The 16739-nt window shown below is 41.9% G+C and overlaps 1 protein-coding gene and 1 pseudogene across 1 annotated transcript; both read left to right on the top strand.

The window, feature by feature from the left end:
* Positions 1-474: 474 nt before the first annotated feature.
* On the top strand, positions 475-3551 carry LOC139912706 (hydroxycarboxylic acid receptor 2-like). Its single transcript, XM_071900582.2, has 2 exons — positions 475-864; positions 2895-3551. The coding sequence occupies exons 1-2, from the start codon at positions 475-477 to the stop codon at positions 3549-3551; spliced, it is 1047 nt and encodes a 348-aa protein (XP_071756683.2).
* Positions 3552-11785: 8234 nt separating this feature from the next.
* On the top strand, positions 11786-13965 carry LOC139912696 (hydroxycarboxylic acid receptor 3-like; annotated as a pseudogene).
* The last annotated feature ends 2774 nt before the right edge of the window (positions 13966-16739 follow it).

Genomic DNA, 16739 nt, shown 5'->3' with positions numbered 1-16739 from the left:
TTCAAGGCATATCTGATTAAACTTTTTGACATGAAAGCCTTGTCTCTTACTGAAATACAGACGTTTGGATTTGAGCCGATGTTCTTGAAGTGCCGAATGAACTTGAATTCCCTTTTCTCTGACCCTTGAAAAAGTGGAAGTGCTCAACATTACAAAACAACTCTTATCTGTTTCTTTTCAACAGATTTCAGCATCCTGAAATAAGGAAGAAGGTGAAAAGAGGAAGTCAGGAGTCAGATGTCCTGAATACGCTCCATCTCTGAGCTTTCCTCAGTGTGGCGCCACAGTGTTTGATACCAAACCCAACACTTTCAAAGAAAGGATTTTAAAAATGATCACCTTTTGGTTGTTTTGCCACCAAACTGAGTGGCTCGTTCTCTTGTTAGTTTGACCAAGCTGCTCTGTCTAGACAGAACTGACCAACACAACATTATTTTAATCTAAGAGACAAAGTCAGAGCTCCATTTTGCCAAAATGCTGCCGGAGCTTAGCAGCAACTTCACCACCATGATGCCAAACATCACGGGTGACTGCCCGCCACCACAAGGAGTCCGCCTGGAGCGCCTCATCCTGCCGCCTATCCTCACCATCGACATGGTGCTGGGGCTGCTGGGAAACGCTGTCGCCCTGTGGATCTTCTGCTTCCGACTGAAGACCTGGAATCCCAACATCTTGTTCCTCTTCAACCTGGTGATCGCTGACTTCCTGGTTCTAGTGAGTGTGCCGCTGAACATCGATGCCTTGCTCAGGGGCCACTGGGTCTTTGGAGACGGCTGGTGCCGCATCAACCTCTTCCTGATGTTCGCCAACCGCTCAGCCAGCATCGGCCTCATGACTGTGGTGGCCATCTACCGCTACTTTAAGGTGGAGAAAGAGTTTACATTCTATTAAGTTCATTTTTTACAATTTGTTTGCTCATGAACCGAGCTTACCCAACTCACCTATGACTTTACAGTATCTTAAATCCAATATCTTATCATCAGGGTGGAATTACATTAATCAAGAGGCATGACAGGCAGTTAGTCTTCACCTGAATTTTCCCTATCTATAGTTTGGCAGGTTGGGGCTGTTAAGTTGGAGTCTACATTGGCCAAAAATTGCCACTAGTTACTAGTTTTAGTTTAATAAACATTTCTCAGATGGGGCCCCTGCTAAAAAAAACAGCTTAGTCCAGTTCATGATGGTCATGCTGGTTTTTGATGGTGACCAGCTTAAGGTAGGAAATTCGTCACCTTCAGGATGGTTTTAGCTGGTGGCCAGTTTATGATGGTTTTTGCTGGTTTATGCTGGTGACCAGCTGGTTTTGAATGGTGGTTTATGCTGATGACCAGCTGGTTTTGAATGGTGGTTTATGCTGATGACCAGCTGGTTTTGAATGGTGGTTTATGCTGATGACCAGCTGGTTTTGAATGGTGGTTGTTGCTGGTGACCAGCTGGTTTTGAATGGTGGTTGTTGCTGGTGACCAGCTGGTTTTGAATGGTGGTTTTTGCTGGTGACCAGCTGGTTTAGGCTGGTGACCAGCTTAATGATGGTTCTGATGGGTCACCAAATTCGGTGCAACACCGGCAAGCAAGCCCAGGGGTCTCACTGACACGAATATCAGTAAGTTGATGCTCATTAATATTTGTAAAGCTAGCTTGATCTCTACATTTACTTAAATGATAGGCTGAAATCACTGTGTGAGTTGGGTATTGAAGTAATGTCTTTAGTGACGAAGAAATGTCTAATTCTGAAGCGGTCTGACTGTTGAAATACCGTAAATCCTCTAATATTGGCCCAGGCCTTTATTTACCTCAACTGCAGAGGGTACCAGGCCTTTATTGGAAGCAGGCTTATATTAGAGACAGGCCTTTATTTCTAATTCCCTCTGTTTGATAAGTATATTTGCTCATATTTTAGCACGAAGCCTCCTTGTTTTCTGATCTGCTTCTGGTGGGGTACGTTAGGTAGACGTTTTTTTTGTTACTGCAATGCATTACGATAATTACGGTAATCGACGACGGCATGCTCCAGAGACTTCCGCCGGCCGAGCCGTCTTGTGGCACTTGTACATTACTACAAACTACAGTTACAAACAGGCAGCAGGAGTTTACCAGTATCCACCGTTGTTTGCATGTAAGCTGAAGCTAACTGAAGCTAACTGAAGCTAACTGAAGCTAACTGAACCTGGGCGCCGATTTGTTCCCGGTTGTCACCGGGTGTCCGGGGCTTGGATCGGGAGGATCAATGCGGGCCGTGGGCGCGGTGGAGAGGCAGCGGCGGAGAGAGGAGATGGACACGGTCCAGCCATATACTAGGTTTTGACCTAGTCTTGTTTCCTTTGTTAAAAAAATGCCCTTTTTTTTGGCTACGATGCATATAAAAATTGACCACCGGTCCGCGATTGTTTTTTTTATGTACGCGCCGGTCCGTGGCACAATAAAGGTTGGGAACCCCTGACCTAGATAACTTAGTATGGCTAGATTGTATTGTTTCAGTTAGCAACAAAGCACTAGGCTTCATAATATTAGCTTCCTCCCCCCTTACCTCTCGTCTTTTTCACTGAGCTTCATTCTAATGTTACTTAGACAGAAAATCTGTGGTTCTTTGGCTCCGCCCACTGAGGTTTAACTCAACCAATCAGATTATTTCTGCTTCCAGAGCAGCTCTGCCTCTGAGAAATCCTCCTAAAACACCAATCTGTCCTCGTATTTCTCTTGCATTATCATTGAAGTAAAGTGGAGTCACTGGGTGTTTCAGGTCTTTCAACATCAGATTCCCTTGGTCAGGTGACCCAGTTTGTTGATCAGTCTTCAGTTTGTGACCCAGCAGGAAGTGTCGTATTGAGTCTTTCTGCAGCCTTGTTATATTATAAACTATCTAAACTCTCTTTTTCATTCTCCTCTTCTTCCAGGTCGTCCACCCCCATCACCGGTTCAACCGCATGAACAAGAAGCAGGCTGGGTTCGTGGCGGCGTTCATCTGGCTGCTGATGATTGGTCCTCGGGTTCCCATGCTGGCCTACAACCGCATCAAGGACAGCGGTATCAACACCCAGTGTGTCTTTTTCAATTCCTACAGCGAGCCGTCGCGGGCCATCATCATCCTGGTCGGGATGCACCGGATCCTGTTGGTGCTGGAGTTTTTCATCCCGCTGGCCATGCTGCTGTTCTGCTCCGCCCGGATCTCCTGCATCCTGCGGCGGCGGCAGATGGACAAGGCTCAGAAGGTGCGCAGGGCGATGCGGGTGTGCGCCGTGATCGTCGGGGTGTTCGCCGTGTGTTTCCTGCCCGGGACGCTGACGACCATCGGGCTGTGGATCATCCGATCGTACCGGCCGTGGGACTGCGCCTCGTTCTACACCTTCACCCAGCTCACCATCGTGTCGTTCGGCTTGAACTTCCTGAACTCGGCCCTGGATCCCATCATCTACTGCTTCTCCAGCTCCATGTTCAGGAAGGCGCTCTGCAGCTCGCTGCCCGCCGCCCTGCGCTGCGGTCGGGGGACGGGCGACGGCGAGGCCGCAGCGGCCTCGTCTGGAACTCAGTCAACAGCGCAGCAGGAACTGTGAGGGCCGACAGAGCGAGTGAGGCGATGGCCGAGGCCCCCTTTAAACTTGTCCTAATTTATTCCCCCTCACCCTCCTTTCACCTCTCTCTGTCTCTCTTATTCTCCACTCCAGTGTTGTCGTCATTTCAGGGCTTTTGGTTTCTATCCAGATCTGTTTTTTTTCTCCTATGTTGAAAATGAATGGGATTTTAGTCAATCGTTCTGTTCGTAAAATGTGTGAAATAATGTCAGTAGAAATGACATACGCACAATGTTATTACAGAGTCATTACCAAGTTAAACATATTTTAATCCGTTACTGTATTTTTAAAAACTATTTTTCTAACAGCCATGGTGTGGAGGGTTAGGGTTAGGGTTTTGGATGTTGTGCTTTAACATAATTTTACTCCTCTATTCATTTTCACATTAGACTGAAAACGGGGCGGGGCCACAATCCCTTATATGGGACGAAAAATGATGTCACACCTGAGAGGACAACTGGCTCGCCATCTGTCTCACTCTCTGTCAACCCATCTTCCAAATAAGGAGGGTTGAGGGAGAGAGAGACAGTGTGTGTGTGTGTGTGTGTGTTCTCCACACACACACACTCCACACCTGTGTTCTAACGATTTGCAGGTGTCCATGGCAGTTGATGACATCACCCCCTCTGAACATTCCGACATCAGTTTGTGTTGGAAAATACATCGCAATAAAACTCAAATATCTCAAAAACTGTAAAACCTATTGCATAGAAAAGTAATAGCGCACTTCTCTGCAATCAGCTGAATGTTTTGATGCGTAATGTGTATCTGAAGTGTAGAAACTGTGGGAGGAGACGGGGACGAAATCTGTCACTATGTCTGCGAGTTCTGGTCTATTGAAGCGTCTGTGAAGCATGGAAATACAATAGTTGGACTTGTGAGTGTATCTATACAAAATAAATGTAAATTCAATATATTGTATGATCTTGTTATTTGTTGCGACAAAAGTTTGCTGATGGTGATCAATGAATGAATTTTGACAACCTTTGTTCCTGAAGTTGCTCTGCAGCCTGGTTTGTTGTCCGTCTTGTCAGCTCTGTGCCTATTAATGAATATATAATTAATGAATATATAAAAAATAACCTATCTTTATTGTGCCAGGAGTTCAGTTTCCTGCTTGAAGCCACGGACTGAAACGAAAAAATGTGAGGGGGCCCGTGGTTGAAGACAAGGATGTCCTACTCTACTGCTGTTATTTTGCTGACATTTTCAGTAAAAGTGCTGCTGAACTGGTGTCTAAAACCCCAAAATCGGTGACTGTGTGTTATCTGTTGCTGCGGCAGAGGAGACTGGAGAATTGTTTCTTTCTCTCTCCATTCTGAAATCACACCTTTAGCACATAAAGCGATGTGCTTTATGTGTTGTTTCAAGGGCCAGTAAGTGATTTATGTCTATCGCCCTCTATCGGCAGCCAGTAGGAACTGCAGCAACATCGACAGATCTCTGGCACACCTTACTCATGTTTCATTTGCCGATATTGAAGTGTTTGTGTCTTACACACCGAGCAGCTGAAAGGCTTCTCCCAAATCTGGGCGATATACCGAAAGTTGACCAAAACCGACACTGGCACTCTCTCACTGACCAAATTTCCTCCATGGCGGTCTGTTCTTGTTGGTTGTATATTTCATTTTATTTCCCTTCTTTGTTTTGATTTCATTTGTTTTTTTCTTTTCTTCTCTGATTGTATATCCTTCCTTGACATGTTAGAATTTTTTGCAAAAATTACACCTATTCTGTACTGATACGTTCTTCTTCTTCATCGTCTTCTTCAAAAACGTTCTGGGTGAGAAAGGCCTGGCTTCTCCGTAGGGAATGTGACAGAAAATGTTACAGCCTGCAGAATCAAACATGACAGGGATTTCATTTCCATATTTAAACTATTCTGCTTTATTGACTGTAAACACAGACTGCTGAGGAAGATATCGAGTTTTGTTGCTATGTATTTTATAGATTATAACCATATCTAATCAAATATACTGTTGTAGTAACATTATACAACATGAATTATCAATGGAAATTATGTAATATTTGTCAGTGTAAAATGTATGTAACTTATTTTGTTGGTGTTTGCTGTACAAAAGAGAAATAACTGTTTTCAGAGCAGTTGTTAATCTGACCGGCTGTTTCTGTGAAAGATGTCTCGTGCGAGGCTTCTTGGCTGCCTTCTTTATGACATTCATGATACTTTTTTCAGAGGTTTACACCCAAAATAACAAGTTTTGTTAAAAAAAATAAATAACTCTTACAGTACTATGTTTGACATGAGGATTGTGCTTCTGTGAAACTCATCTGTGATCACTTGAGAAATTGCTGTTTTCACATTAAAATGCATTTGCAAAGTGCTTTGTGTTGTTCTTAAAGCAGACAATGACGGCTTATAATGATTTATAATCAGCTTATAATGTTTTATATCTGCTTGTAGCTTAGTCATTTCATTACTTTACTTAAAGCAGTCAGTGACCACTTACAGTTGCTTATAATGACATTATAAAACATCATAACAAAAGTTATAAGTCATTCAAGTTATAAGTCAAGTTGATTGTTACTTAACCTTATTACTTTAACCATGTTATAAGGTGTAACTTCAATCGTTATAATGTATTATGACAGTTTTGTTGATCGTTATCCACAATGTTTATAATGTATTATACCTACTGGTATTATAATACACTATGATCTTTGGCTGTAATTAGTGTTATGATACATGCTGCTATAAGTTGTTATGAAAAAGCTTTATAACAGATTATGAGTAATGTTATAAAACATTATAACTGTATATGCATAATTATAACTATACTTATAATGCATTATGATGGCATTATAATGTGTTATAAGTATGATTATAATGTATTATACACACAGGCTTCATAGAAAGTGTTATCCACTTTTCTTCTCAAAGGCACAAAACAAACATCCAACAATCTATACAATAATCTCTGTATAATAAATCAATTTAAGAGAGAAATCTTGAACTCCTGACAACATGAACACTCATAGCTAGTTGAAGCCTCTTCTGGTTACTTCAGAAGCTGTTTTACACGCCCAACAATTAACGATATCACTACAGTACAATGAGCACAGAAACAAGTTTTCAGCTCTCATTACAAATTACACTGACTGGCCTGAAGAGGGCGCTATGATTACAAGTCAAAAAAACTCAAACCTAATATCTCAGATACTGCCAGGGCGATTCTGACAAAACTTGGAGCAGAGCTGAACTGAATTAGCCTGGTAAGACCATCCTGATCACGTGACCTCACATTCTGTTTCGCTCCACGGATCAGTCTGGACTCCAGCCGCCCACATCGATTTCAGTGGGCGGGAGTACTCGCCTTGACAAACTCCTTCAGCCAATCAGCGAATCCAAATTCAAATCCAGTCGGAAGAACGGCGAAAACGTCTTTTCCGCTGAGAAACTCTGCGAGTGCATACTCTTGTTCTTGTTTAATTGTTGTTATTGAGTCTATTTCTGCAATAACTGCACTTATGGCTGTGTTTGCTAACGTTAATGTTACCGCTCGTTGCTTCGGGAGACGCCGTTACTGTTTTGCCAGCGGCAGCCTGTATTTCACGTCAACAACTACGACGCAGTCCCTGATTGGCCCGGTTACGTCAACAACTACGACGCAGTCCCTGATTGGCCCGGTTACGTCAACAACTACGACGCAGTCCCTGATTGGCCCGGTTACGTCAACAACTACGACGCAGTCCCTGATTGGCCCGGTTACGTCAACAACTACGACGCAGTCCCTGATTGGCCCGGTTACGTCATCAACTACGACGCAGTCCCAGATTGGCCCGGTTACGTCAACAACTACGACGCAGTCCCTGATTGGCCCGGTTACGTCATAAACTATGACGCAGTCCCTGATTGGCCCGGTTACGTCATAAACTATGACGCAGTCCCTGATTGGCCTGGTTACATTGTAATTTCAGGAAATCGTTGTGGGCGGCTGGAAGTCCAGACTGATCCGTGGAGCGAAACAGAATGTGAGGTCACGTGATCAGGATGGTCTGACCAGGCTAGAACTGAATTACGCAAACTGAATAACGTGGAACCTTTATGACGGAAGCTTACTTTACTTAAGAAATACTCAGAGGTCTGCAAGGCAAACCACACATCTTCTGTGGAAAACCAGTCATGTGATCAGGCTAGTGGTGATTTCAGAACTTCCTGAATCAGTTTTTACTTTTGTGTATTGGTCCTGTCGGCCAGTGTTTGTCTGACTGCATCAGCGCCGCATTTCGTCTGAATGCCTGTTGAAATCCTGAGCTGCAGACTGAGAGGAAATGTGACAACATTTTACCCAGCAGCACCCAGGCTGCAAAAAATAACAAGAGACTTTAATTTGTCCTGTCCAAGCTTTCTCTCCAAGTATTTGAGGTCAAATTTTTACTACTGCAGTACTGAAGTGTCAGTATGAACTTGTTTTATGATAATGTAACATGTTCTGAGACGTTTACAGCAGTGGTTCTCAACATGGGGTCCGGGGACCACCAGGGGTCCTTGAGGGGGTTCCAGGGGGTCCCCGGCAAACTGATGAATTGTTAAACTTCAGCATTATTTCATTTACAAGAAGTTAACAGTTAGAGAATGTAGAAGAAATGTCACGGTGAGGTGTGGTGAGGACAGCGAGGCAGGTAGTGATCAAACCCCAAGACTGGCTGTTTAATATAACGGGTGCAGGAAACAACAGGTAAACAGAGACGGGAGCACTTAACTGACACGTAACAGGAAGTAATGATCCGACAAAGACTGACTGGGGAACAAGACTAATATACACATGGGGAGGTGATTACAAATCAGAAACAGCTGGGGCAAACAGAGAACATGGCACGTAGAACTAGACAGGGAACATAATACACATAGACCCTGTTTACACTTGGTTTTAAAATGCGTCTTGGGCGATCGGATCACAAGCGGACAGCCGAGACACATCGCCGTTTACACCTGTGTTTATCATGCGTCTCCAAGGTGTCCAGCTGACCACTTGTGTTCAGATGTCATTACTGCCTACGTCACTTCCGCTAGAAGGTCAAAGGGCCCCGCGCACAGTTATTACGTCAGTCTGTCGCCAGACAAGCGCCAGATGTTTAGCACGGGCTAGCTAAGAAAACAACGTTTCAAGAACTAATACACATGTACGGGCTCTTCCAACTGTTGAGGTTGACAGGACCGTTGGCGCGCTGTCACCAAAACAACCGCCACGTCCTGCACTGATGACGTATTCTCCTGTTACGTCCTTGTCGGGGACGCATCAGGACGCATTAGCGTTTACACTACAAACGATACGTGGTCAAATGCGTCCCAGACCACCTCGGCAAGTGGTTTGAGTGATCGGATCACAATGCGTCTTGGTGATCGTTTACACTTGTATTTAGCGCTGTCCACTTGTGATCCGATCGCCCAAGACGCATTTTAAAACCAAGTCTAAACAGGGTCATAGAAATACAAAAACTAGACAATGAAGCAGGGACTGAAAGTCACAACCGTGACAAGAAAATACTGTTCTGATCATAGTTTCTCTGTTATCTCTCTACCTACAATACAGACAGTCATGGAGTTCTGGACAAAATCAAATCTGACAATAAAAATATTCTCAGATTTGTCAGAGAGACAAAATCTCATCAAATGGGGGTTTGTGGCTCTAATGTGGACTAAATAAGTGTCCTTGATATGAAAAAGGCTGAGAATCACTGGTTTACAGTACATGAAAAATTAACTATTATTATTTTGAGGGGCGTCCCGGCTCTGGTGGCTAAGGTTTGAACCATGAAACTGCGATGTCGTGGGTTTGAATCCGGCACTGGACATTTGTCACGTCATCCCTCTCTCTCTCTCTCATCCTTCTTGTCTCTCTACTAGTGGTGAAACGATTTGTTAATTAATAAATTCATCGATTAATCGATCGACAGAAAATTTATCAATAATCAATGAATAGTTTTAGTCATTTATCAGTAAAAATATCAAACATTTGTTGGTTCCAGCTTCACAGATTTGCTTTTTTGTGTTTCGTCTCTTTATTAAATGAATCCTTTGTGTTTTTTGTCTGCTGGTCAGACAGAGGAAGAAACCTGAAGAATCACTTTGGACTCTGGGAACTGTGATGACATTTGTCTTTATTTTAGACATTTTATAGACTAAATGATTGACTGATTAATCGAAAAAGTCATTGATAGATTAATGGATAATGAAAATAATCGTTAGTTGCAGCCCTGTCAACTGTGCAAACTTCGGCCAACACTGAACAGCTCTCCACATAAAATGGAACGTGATAAGACTCTCTTATCATACATGTTCCATTTTATGTAATACATGTATGATAACACATACTTCTTATTTTACACATATGATAATAAATGCTGCTTATCATGTGCGTATAATAACATATGGAACGTGTATAATAAGAAATGTACACAATCAAATTGATTGGTCTGTCCTAGGCTGCAATGGTTTTGATTGGCCATTATCAAATGTGTTTGTTATGTGAAAAACGCATGAAGGTATACACGTTTTTTTTTTTAAAACCACACCAAATACTCACAAAAATTTGGAGTGTCTTTCTTGTTGCCTCTCCTGATGCAGGAGGTCTTAGTTTAGGTTTCATTTTTTACAGTGTGGCGGTGTGGTAACGGCTGATGGTCAGGACAGGCGTGATGAAAGCTCCTGAGAACAAGAAGTCAAACCCATAAATACACCCGTCCATCCCGTCCAACACCTGCTGCAGAAACCATCATACAATACAATACATACTGGTGAGACAAATAACTTTATATTAAACTGATGTGTAAATGTAAACCTACGTGTGTACATTTTAATAGATACATTTAACAATATATTTAGCATACATAGATTACTTTAGCATACTTAGCTTACACAGATTATAGTCGTATATATTTCATACCACGTTTATTAATATAATTGGTTTGTCTAATATATTTTGATGTATTTGGTATTTATGTATATACAGTTCTGTGCAACAGTCAGAGACTTTTCCAGTCAAAACAGCCATTAAGTGCAAGCTATTTATTTTTCAGTGTCAGAAAGAAATGCAGAAAACTTACAGTACCAGTCAAAGGTTTGGACACACGCATTTTTCCTTATATTTTACTATTTTCCACGTTAGAATAAAAGTAAAGACATCAAAACTATGAAATAACACAAATGGAATTATGCAGCGACCAAAAAAGTGTTAAACAAATCTTATAATCTTATATTTTAGATTCTTTAAAGCAGCCGCCCTTTGCCTTGATGGAAAGGCAAAGGCTTTGGAAAGAAATTCATACATAGGATCAACTTCACTATTTATATTTGACTAAGAAACTAATTTCAAGCATTTAAGCAGAAGCCTTTAGATCAGAATGGCTTTAAGAGAATGAAACACACAGAACATTCAGTCAGGTGGGTCTGAACTTTTGACTGGCAGCGTATGTTTCCTGAATTATTGTTTGACAGCTTATTATTACAGTATTATACACTATACTTATATATTTTTATATTTTTGTAGTTTTCTAATACGAATAGCCATGTTTAATTTGGGGAATGTTTGTTTAATTTGACTGATAATATACAGTATTATGGTTTATAGGTATCGATATCTGAAGATAGAAGGTAGATATTTGAATTTGAATTAAGTTTTGAAATGAGAAATCACTTGTCATTCAGCAACAGATCGAACCACGAACATTATAGCATCTTTAAACTGCTCTTAAAAATAGATGTTGATTATTAATAATTCACTTTTTTTTCAGATTAAATGTCTACATTGATTTTGAGACGAAAGCCTTGTTTGTCACTCTGTCACACTTTGAACCGATGTTCCTAAAGTGCAAATTAAATATTTCTCCAAAATTCCCTTTTCTCTGACCCTTGAAAAAGTGGAAGTGCTCAACATACAAACACAACTCTTATCTGTTTCTTTTCAACAGATTTCAGCATCCTGAAATAAGGAAGGTGAAAAGAGGAAGTCAGGAGTCAGATGTCCTGAATACGCTCCATCTCTGAGCTTTCCTCAGTGTGGCGCCACAGTGTTTGATACCAAACCCATCACTTTCAAAGAAAGGATTTTAAAAATGATCACCTTTTGGTTGTTTTGCCACCAAACTGAGTGGCTCGTTCTCTTGTTAGTTTGACCAAGCTGCTCTGTCTAGACAGAACTGACCAACACAACATTATTTTAATCTAAGAGACAAAGTAAGAGCTCCATTTTGCCAAAATGCTGCGAGAGCTTAGCAGCAACTTCACCACCATGATGCCAAACTTCATGAGCCGGACTGCTGACGGTGACTGCCCGCCACAGCAAGATCACCTGGAGTACCTGAAACCGCTGGCCATCCTCACCATCGTCATCGTGGTGCTGGGGCTGCTGGGAAACGCTGTCGCCCTGTGGATCTTCTGCTTCCGACTGAAGACCTGGAATCCCAACAACTTGTTCCTCTTCAACCTGGTGATCGCTAACTTCCTGGTTCTAGTGAGTCTGCCGCTGAACATCCATGCCTTGCTCAGGGGCCACTGGGTCTTTGGAGACGGCTTGTGCCACATCAACCTCTTCCTGATGTTCGCCAACCGCTCAGCCAGCATCGGCCTCATGACTGTGGTGGCCATCTACCGCTACTTTAAGGTGGAGAAAGAGTTTACATTCTATTAAGTTCATTTTTTACACTTTGTTTGCTCATGAACCGAGCTTACCCAACTCACCTATGACTTTACAGTATCTTAAATCCAATATCTTATCATCAGGGTGGAATTACATTAATCAAGAGGCATGACAGGCAGTTAGTCTTCACCTGGGTTTTCCCTATCTATAATTTGGAAGGTTGGGGCTGTTAAATTGGAGTCTACATTGGCCAGAAATTGCCGCTAGTTTTAGTTCCATAAACATTTCTCAGATGGGTGTCCTGGTGGCTCAGTGGTCTATGTGGGCGCGACCTCCTGGGTTCGAATCCAACCCAGGACCTTTGTCAGATGCAGAGCTGGTCTACAGGCAAAAATAATCTGATTGGTTGAATTAAACCTTAGTGGGCGGAGCCAAAGAACTAGAAAATTACAAGTACGAGTACAAGTTACCTAACTGACAAACTCCAAAGGCAAAGAAGTAACTCTGGTCAAAGTATGAATAAAACATAAACCACAATTCATTCATGATGTTGAAGCTCAGCAGCTAGCTAACTAGCTTACCTAGATAGCTATAGGCTAATATAGCTAGTTTGAACTTGAAGGTCAGCTAGCTAACTAGCTAACCTAGATAACTTAATATTCCTAGATTGTATTTTTTCAGTTAGCAGCAGAGCGCTAGGCTTCATAATATTAGCTTCCTCCCCCCTTACCTCTTGTCTTTTTCATTGGGCTTCCATCTAATGTTACTTAGTCAGAAAAACTGTTTTTTTTGGCTCCGGCCACTGAGATTTAACTCAACCAATCAGAACATTTGTGCTTCCAGAGCAGCTCTGCCTCTGAGAAATGTTCCTATAACACCAATCTGTCCTTGTATTGCTCTTCATCATTGAAGTAAAGTGGAGTCACTGGGTGTTTCAGGTCTTTCAACATCAGATTCCCTTGGTCAGGTGACCCAGTTTGTTGATCAGTCTTCAGTTTGTGACCCAGCAGGAAGTGTCGTATTGAGTCTTTCTGCGGCCTTGTTATATTATAAACTATCTAAACTCTCTTTTTCATTCTCCTCTTCTTCCAGGTCGTCCACCCCCATCACCGGTTCAACCGCATGAACAAGAAGCAGGCTGGGTTCGTGGCGGCGTTCATCTGGCTGTTGATGATTGGTCCTCGGGTTCCCATTCTGGCCTACAACCATATCCAGGACAGCGGTAACAACACCCAGTGCTTCTTCTTCACTTCCTACAGCGAGCCGTCGCAGGCCATCATCATCCTGGTCGGGATGCACCGGATCCTGTTGGTGTTGGAGTTTTTCCTCCCGCTGGCCATGCTGCTGTTCTGCTCCGCCCGGATCTCCTGCATCCTGCGGCAGCGGCAGATGGACAAGGCTCAGAAGGTGCGCAGGGCGATGCGGGTGTGCGCCGTGATCGTCGGGGTGTTCGTGGTGTGTTTTTTACCCGGGACGCTGACGACCATCGGGCTGTGGATCATCCACTCCAATGAGCCGCTGGACTGTGGCTTGTTCTACACCTTCACCCAGCTCACCATCGTGTCGTTCGGCTTGAACTTCCTGAACTCGGCCCTGGATCCCATCATCTACTGCTTCTCCAGCTCCATGTTCAGGAAGGCGCTCTGCAGCTCGCTGCCTGGCGCCCTGCGCTGCGGTCAGGAGGTGAGCGACGGCGATTGCAAAGCGAGCGACGGCGAGGCTGCGGCCTCCTCGTCTGGAACTCCGTCGATGATGCAGCAGGAACCATGAGGGCAGACAGAGGGAGCGAGGCGATGTAATAACGCCATTCCACTAGAACAATAATTACATTAGGAGAAAATGTGAGTGTGCTTGCTGAAAAAGCAACAGTCTGCTTGTGTGTGATTTTTTTTATTGTTTTCATCAGAATCAGCTCATCTAATAAAGAAAAGTAGAACAGAGGAACCTGAAAGCTCCTCTACTCATTTTCACATTAGACTGAAAGGGGGTGGGGCCATAATCCCTTATATGGGACTGTCACACTTGAGAGGACAACTGGCTCGCCATCAGTCTCACTCTGTCAGGGTTGGGGGAGAGAGAGGGAGAGAGAGAGCGAGAAAGAGAGAGAACCTAACCCTAACCTTGACAAAAAAATCAAAGTAGTAAATGTCGTAGTTAGCCGTCAGTGAACTTAAATAAAAAGCCAAAAGGGAATTCTATGCCATAAAAATATCTATTCCGATTGAAATACCCATCAACTACACCCGGCAGCTAAAGCCTCTCAATCCAGTATGAGATCTCACATAACTTTCAGCAAAGACCTTGTTGGTTTTTTATTTGTAACAAACTCATTTGGCAAGTTTGACGTGTTTTTTTTTTTAGTTCAAGCGGAGAGGAAACGTCATCTCGTCGGCGTCGCTCTCTGGTGGCTCAGAGGATTTATGAAGAGAGACACTGTTAGTTTAGCAATAAATAGAAATCAACTGAAATGTGTAGAAATGTCATTAAAATCCAAACTGAATGTATCCCTATCAGATCACTAATGGTTGAAAATACAAAGAACTTATCCCTTTATATAATCTTTACCACTTACTTAAAGGATAAGGCTGCCGGCCGTAAACACGTTTTCCATCTCAGGAAAGTAGTTCCGTTGCAGAGAAAATAGTCCCCGGCGTAATGAAGAATTTGTTCTCATTTGAATTTGATTTGGTAAAAACTACAACAGTCTGACTTTTCATGGTAACAGTTAGCGATTTTTAAAATGTAAACTATGTCTTTGTGAGCTGTATTTAAAGGTTTTTAGCTTACAATTGGAGCCAATGACTTCCGGGTTGACGGCTAAAAACGGAACGTGGGAAGCCAGAAAGTAACGGGAGGAGAGCAAACGCATTGTTGATGTTGTTATTTTCATAGGATTTGTTGACGGTAAGAAATGCATTAGAAAACACATGCAGCCTTATCCTTTAACTTTTATGTAATTTATTATTATTTTATAATTATTATATATTTTTTATTTATGAGTTCTTTTTGGTCTTATATTTCATTTTATTTTCCTTCCTTTTTTGCTTTCGTTTCTGTTTTCTTTTTTATTTTATATCCTTCCTTGATATGTCAGAATTTTTTTTCCAAAAATGATATATATTCATTCTGCAGATACGTTCTTCTTCTTCATCGTATTCTTCAAAAAAAAAAGCCTGGGTGAGGAAGGCCTGGCTTCTCCATATGGAATATGACAGAAAATGTTACAGCTTATTGAATCAAACATGACAGGGATTTCATTTCCATATTTAAACTCTAAAATTTGGAAACTTTCACAAAACTTGGACTATTGGGCACTTGAATATGTTTAAACTTTTCTTATGGATTATCATGACCTAAACCAATTTTCATTTTTATATGTCTGCATTCATATTCATTTTTTTTATCCATTTTACTCATTTTTATTTTTAACCTTTATAACCTCCTCCTCCTCCTCCTTACATTTGGTATGCTTATAGAAGGAAAACCTTTTCAGCTGTAGGTATATTCTTTCACTCTGCTTAATAAACCAGCTTGCATATTGATTTAAAACCCAGACACTACTGTTACTTGTTGTGTGTGATTTACTGTGTCAGCCTCATACTCTCTCTTTGAGATAGTTTAAGTCCGAGCTCTCACCACAGGTCACGGTATATATTTAATCTTGAGGGTTCACCAGAACACTCAAAATTCAACGTATTTATACCTCTGGAGGGTGTGGGATTAATTGATGGAATTGATCTATATTTGCACCTAACTTGCATCTGAAAGCCAGGGGGCTGAGAGCATCACGAGAGTGTCAGCATTTACTTCATCTACGTAATGAGGTATGCTATGGGCGGAGTAAAAACAAGTAACATTATACAACATTAATTATCAAAGAAAGTGATTTAATATTTGTCAATGTAAAATGTATGCAAGATATTCTGTCAGTGTGTGCTGTACAAAAGAGAAGTTGTTTGTCAACTGTCAAGCTGACAGAGGCAAAAAATAAAAAGTAACACCCTTTTGTTCCCAGAGACACAAAACAAACATCCAACAATGTGTATAATGATCTCTGTATAATAAATCAATTTAAAAGAGAAATATTGAACTGACAACTTGAACACTCATAGCTAGTTGAAGCCTCTTCATGTTACTTCAGAAGCTGTTTTACACTCCCAACATTTAACAATACGACTACAGTTCAATGAGCACAGAAAAGTTTTCAGCTCTCATTACAAATTACACCAATTGGCCTGATGAGGGCGCTATAATTACAAGTAAAAATTTCAAACCCAAACCTAATATCTCAGACACTGCCAGGGTGATTTTGACAAAACTTGACAAAAAAAAGGAATGACTAATTTCAGCGCTGAGCTCTGTGTTTACACTTTACACTGTTTAGCCTGGTGGAGGCGCTGTAATTAAAAGTCAAAATTCCAAACTTCAATTTCAAACTGCTTCACAACACCACCGGTCTGATTTTGATTAAATTTGGACGGAAGATGCATCTTGTCCCTGATTGGCCCAAGGGGCGCCTGCATCATCATTGGGGGACAACCAGCATTGGGTAGGTCACTTTAAAAATGTATTC

Source organism: Centroberyx gerrardi, chromosome 20 (assembly GCF_048128805.1).
Source record: "Centroberyx gerrardi isolate f3 chromosome 20, fCenGer3.hap1.cur.20231027, whole genome shotgun sequence".
In the NCBI taxonomy this organism is placed as follows: Eukaryota; Metazoa; Chordata; class Actinopteri; order Beryciformes; family Berycidae; genus Centroberyx; species Centroberyx gerrardi.
The sequence above is the reverse complement of the archived record's forward strand: the minus strand, read 5'-3'. Positions and strand labels throughout refer to the sequence as shown.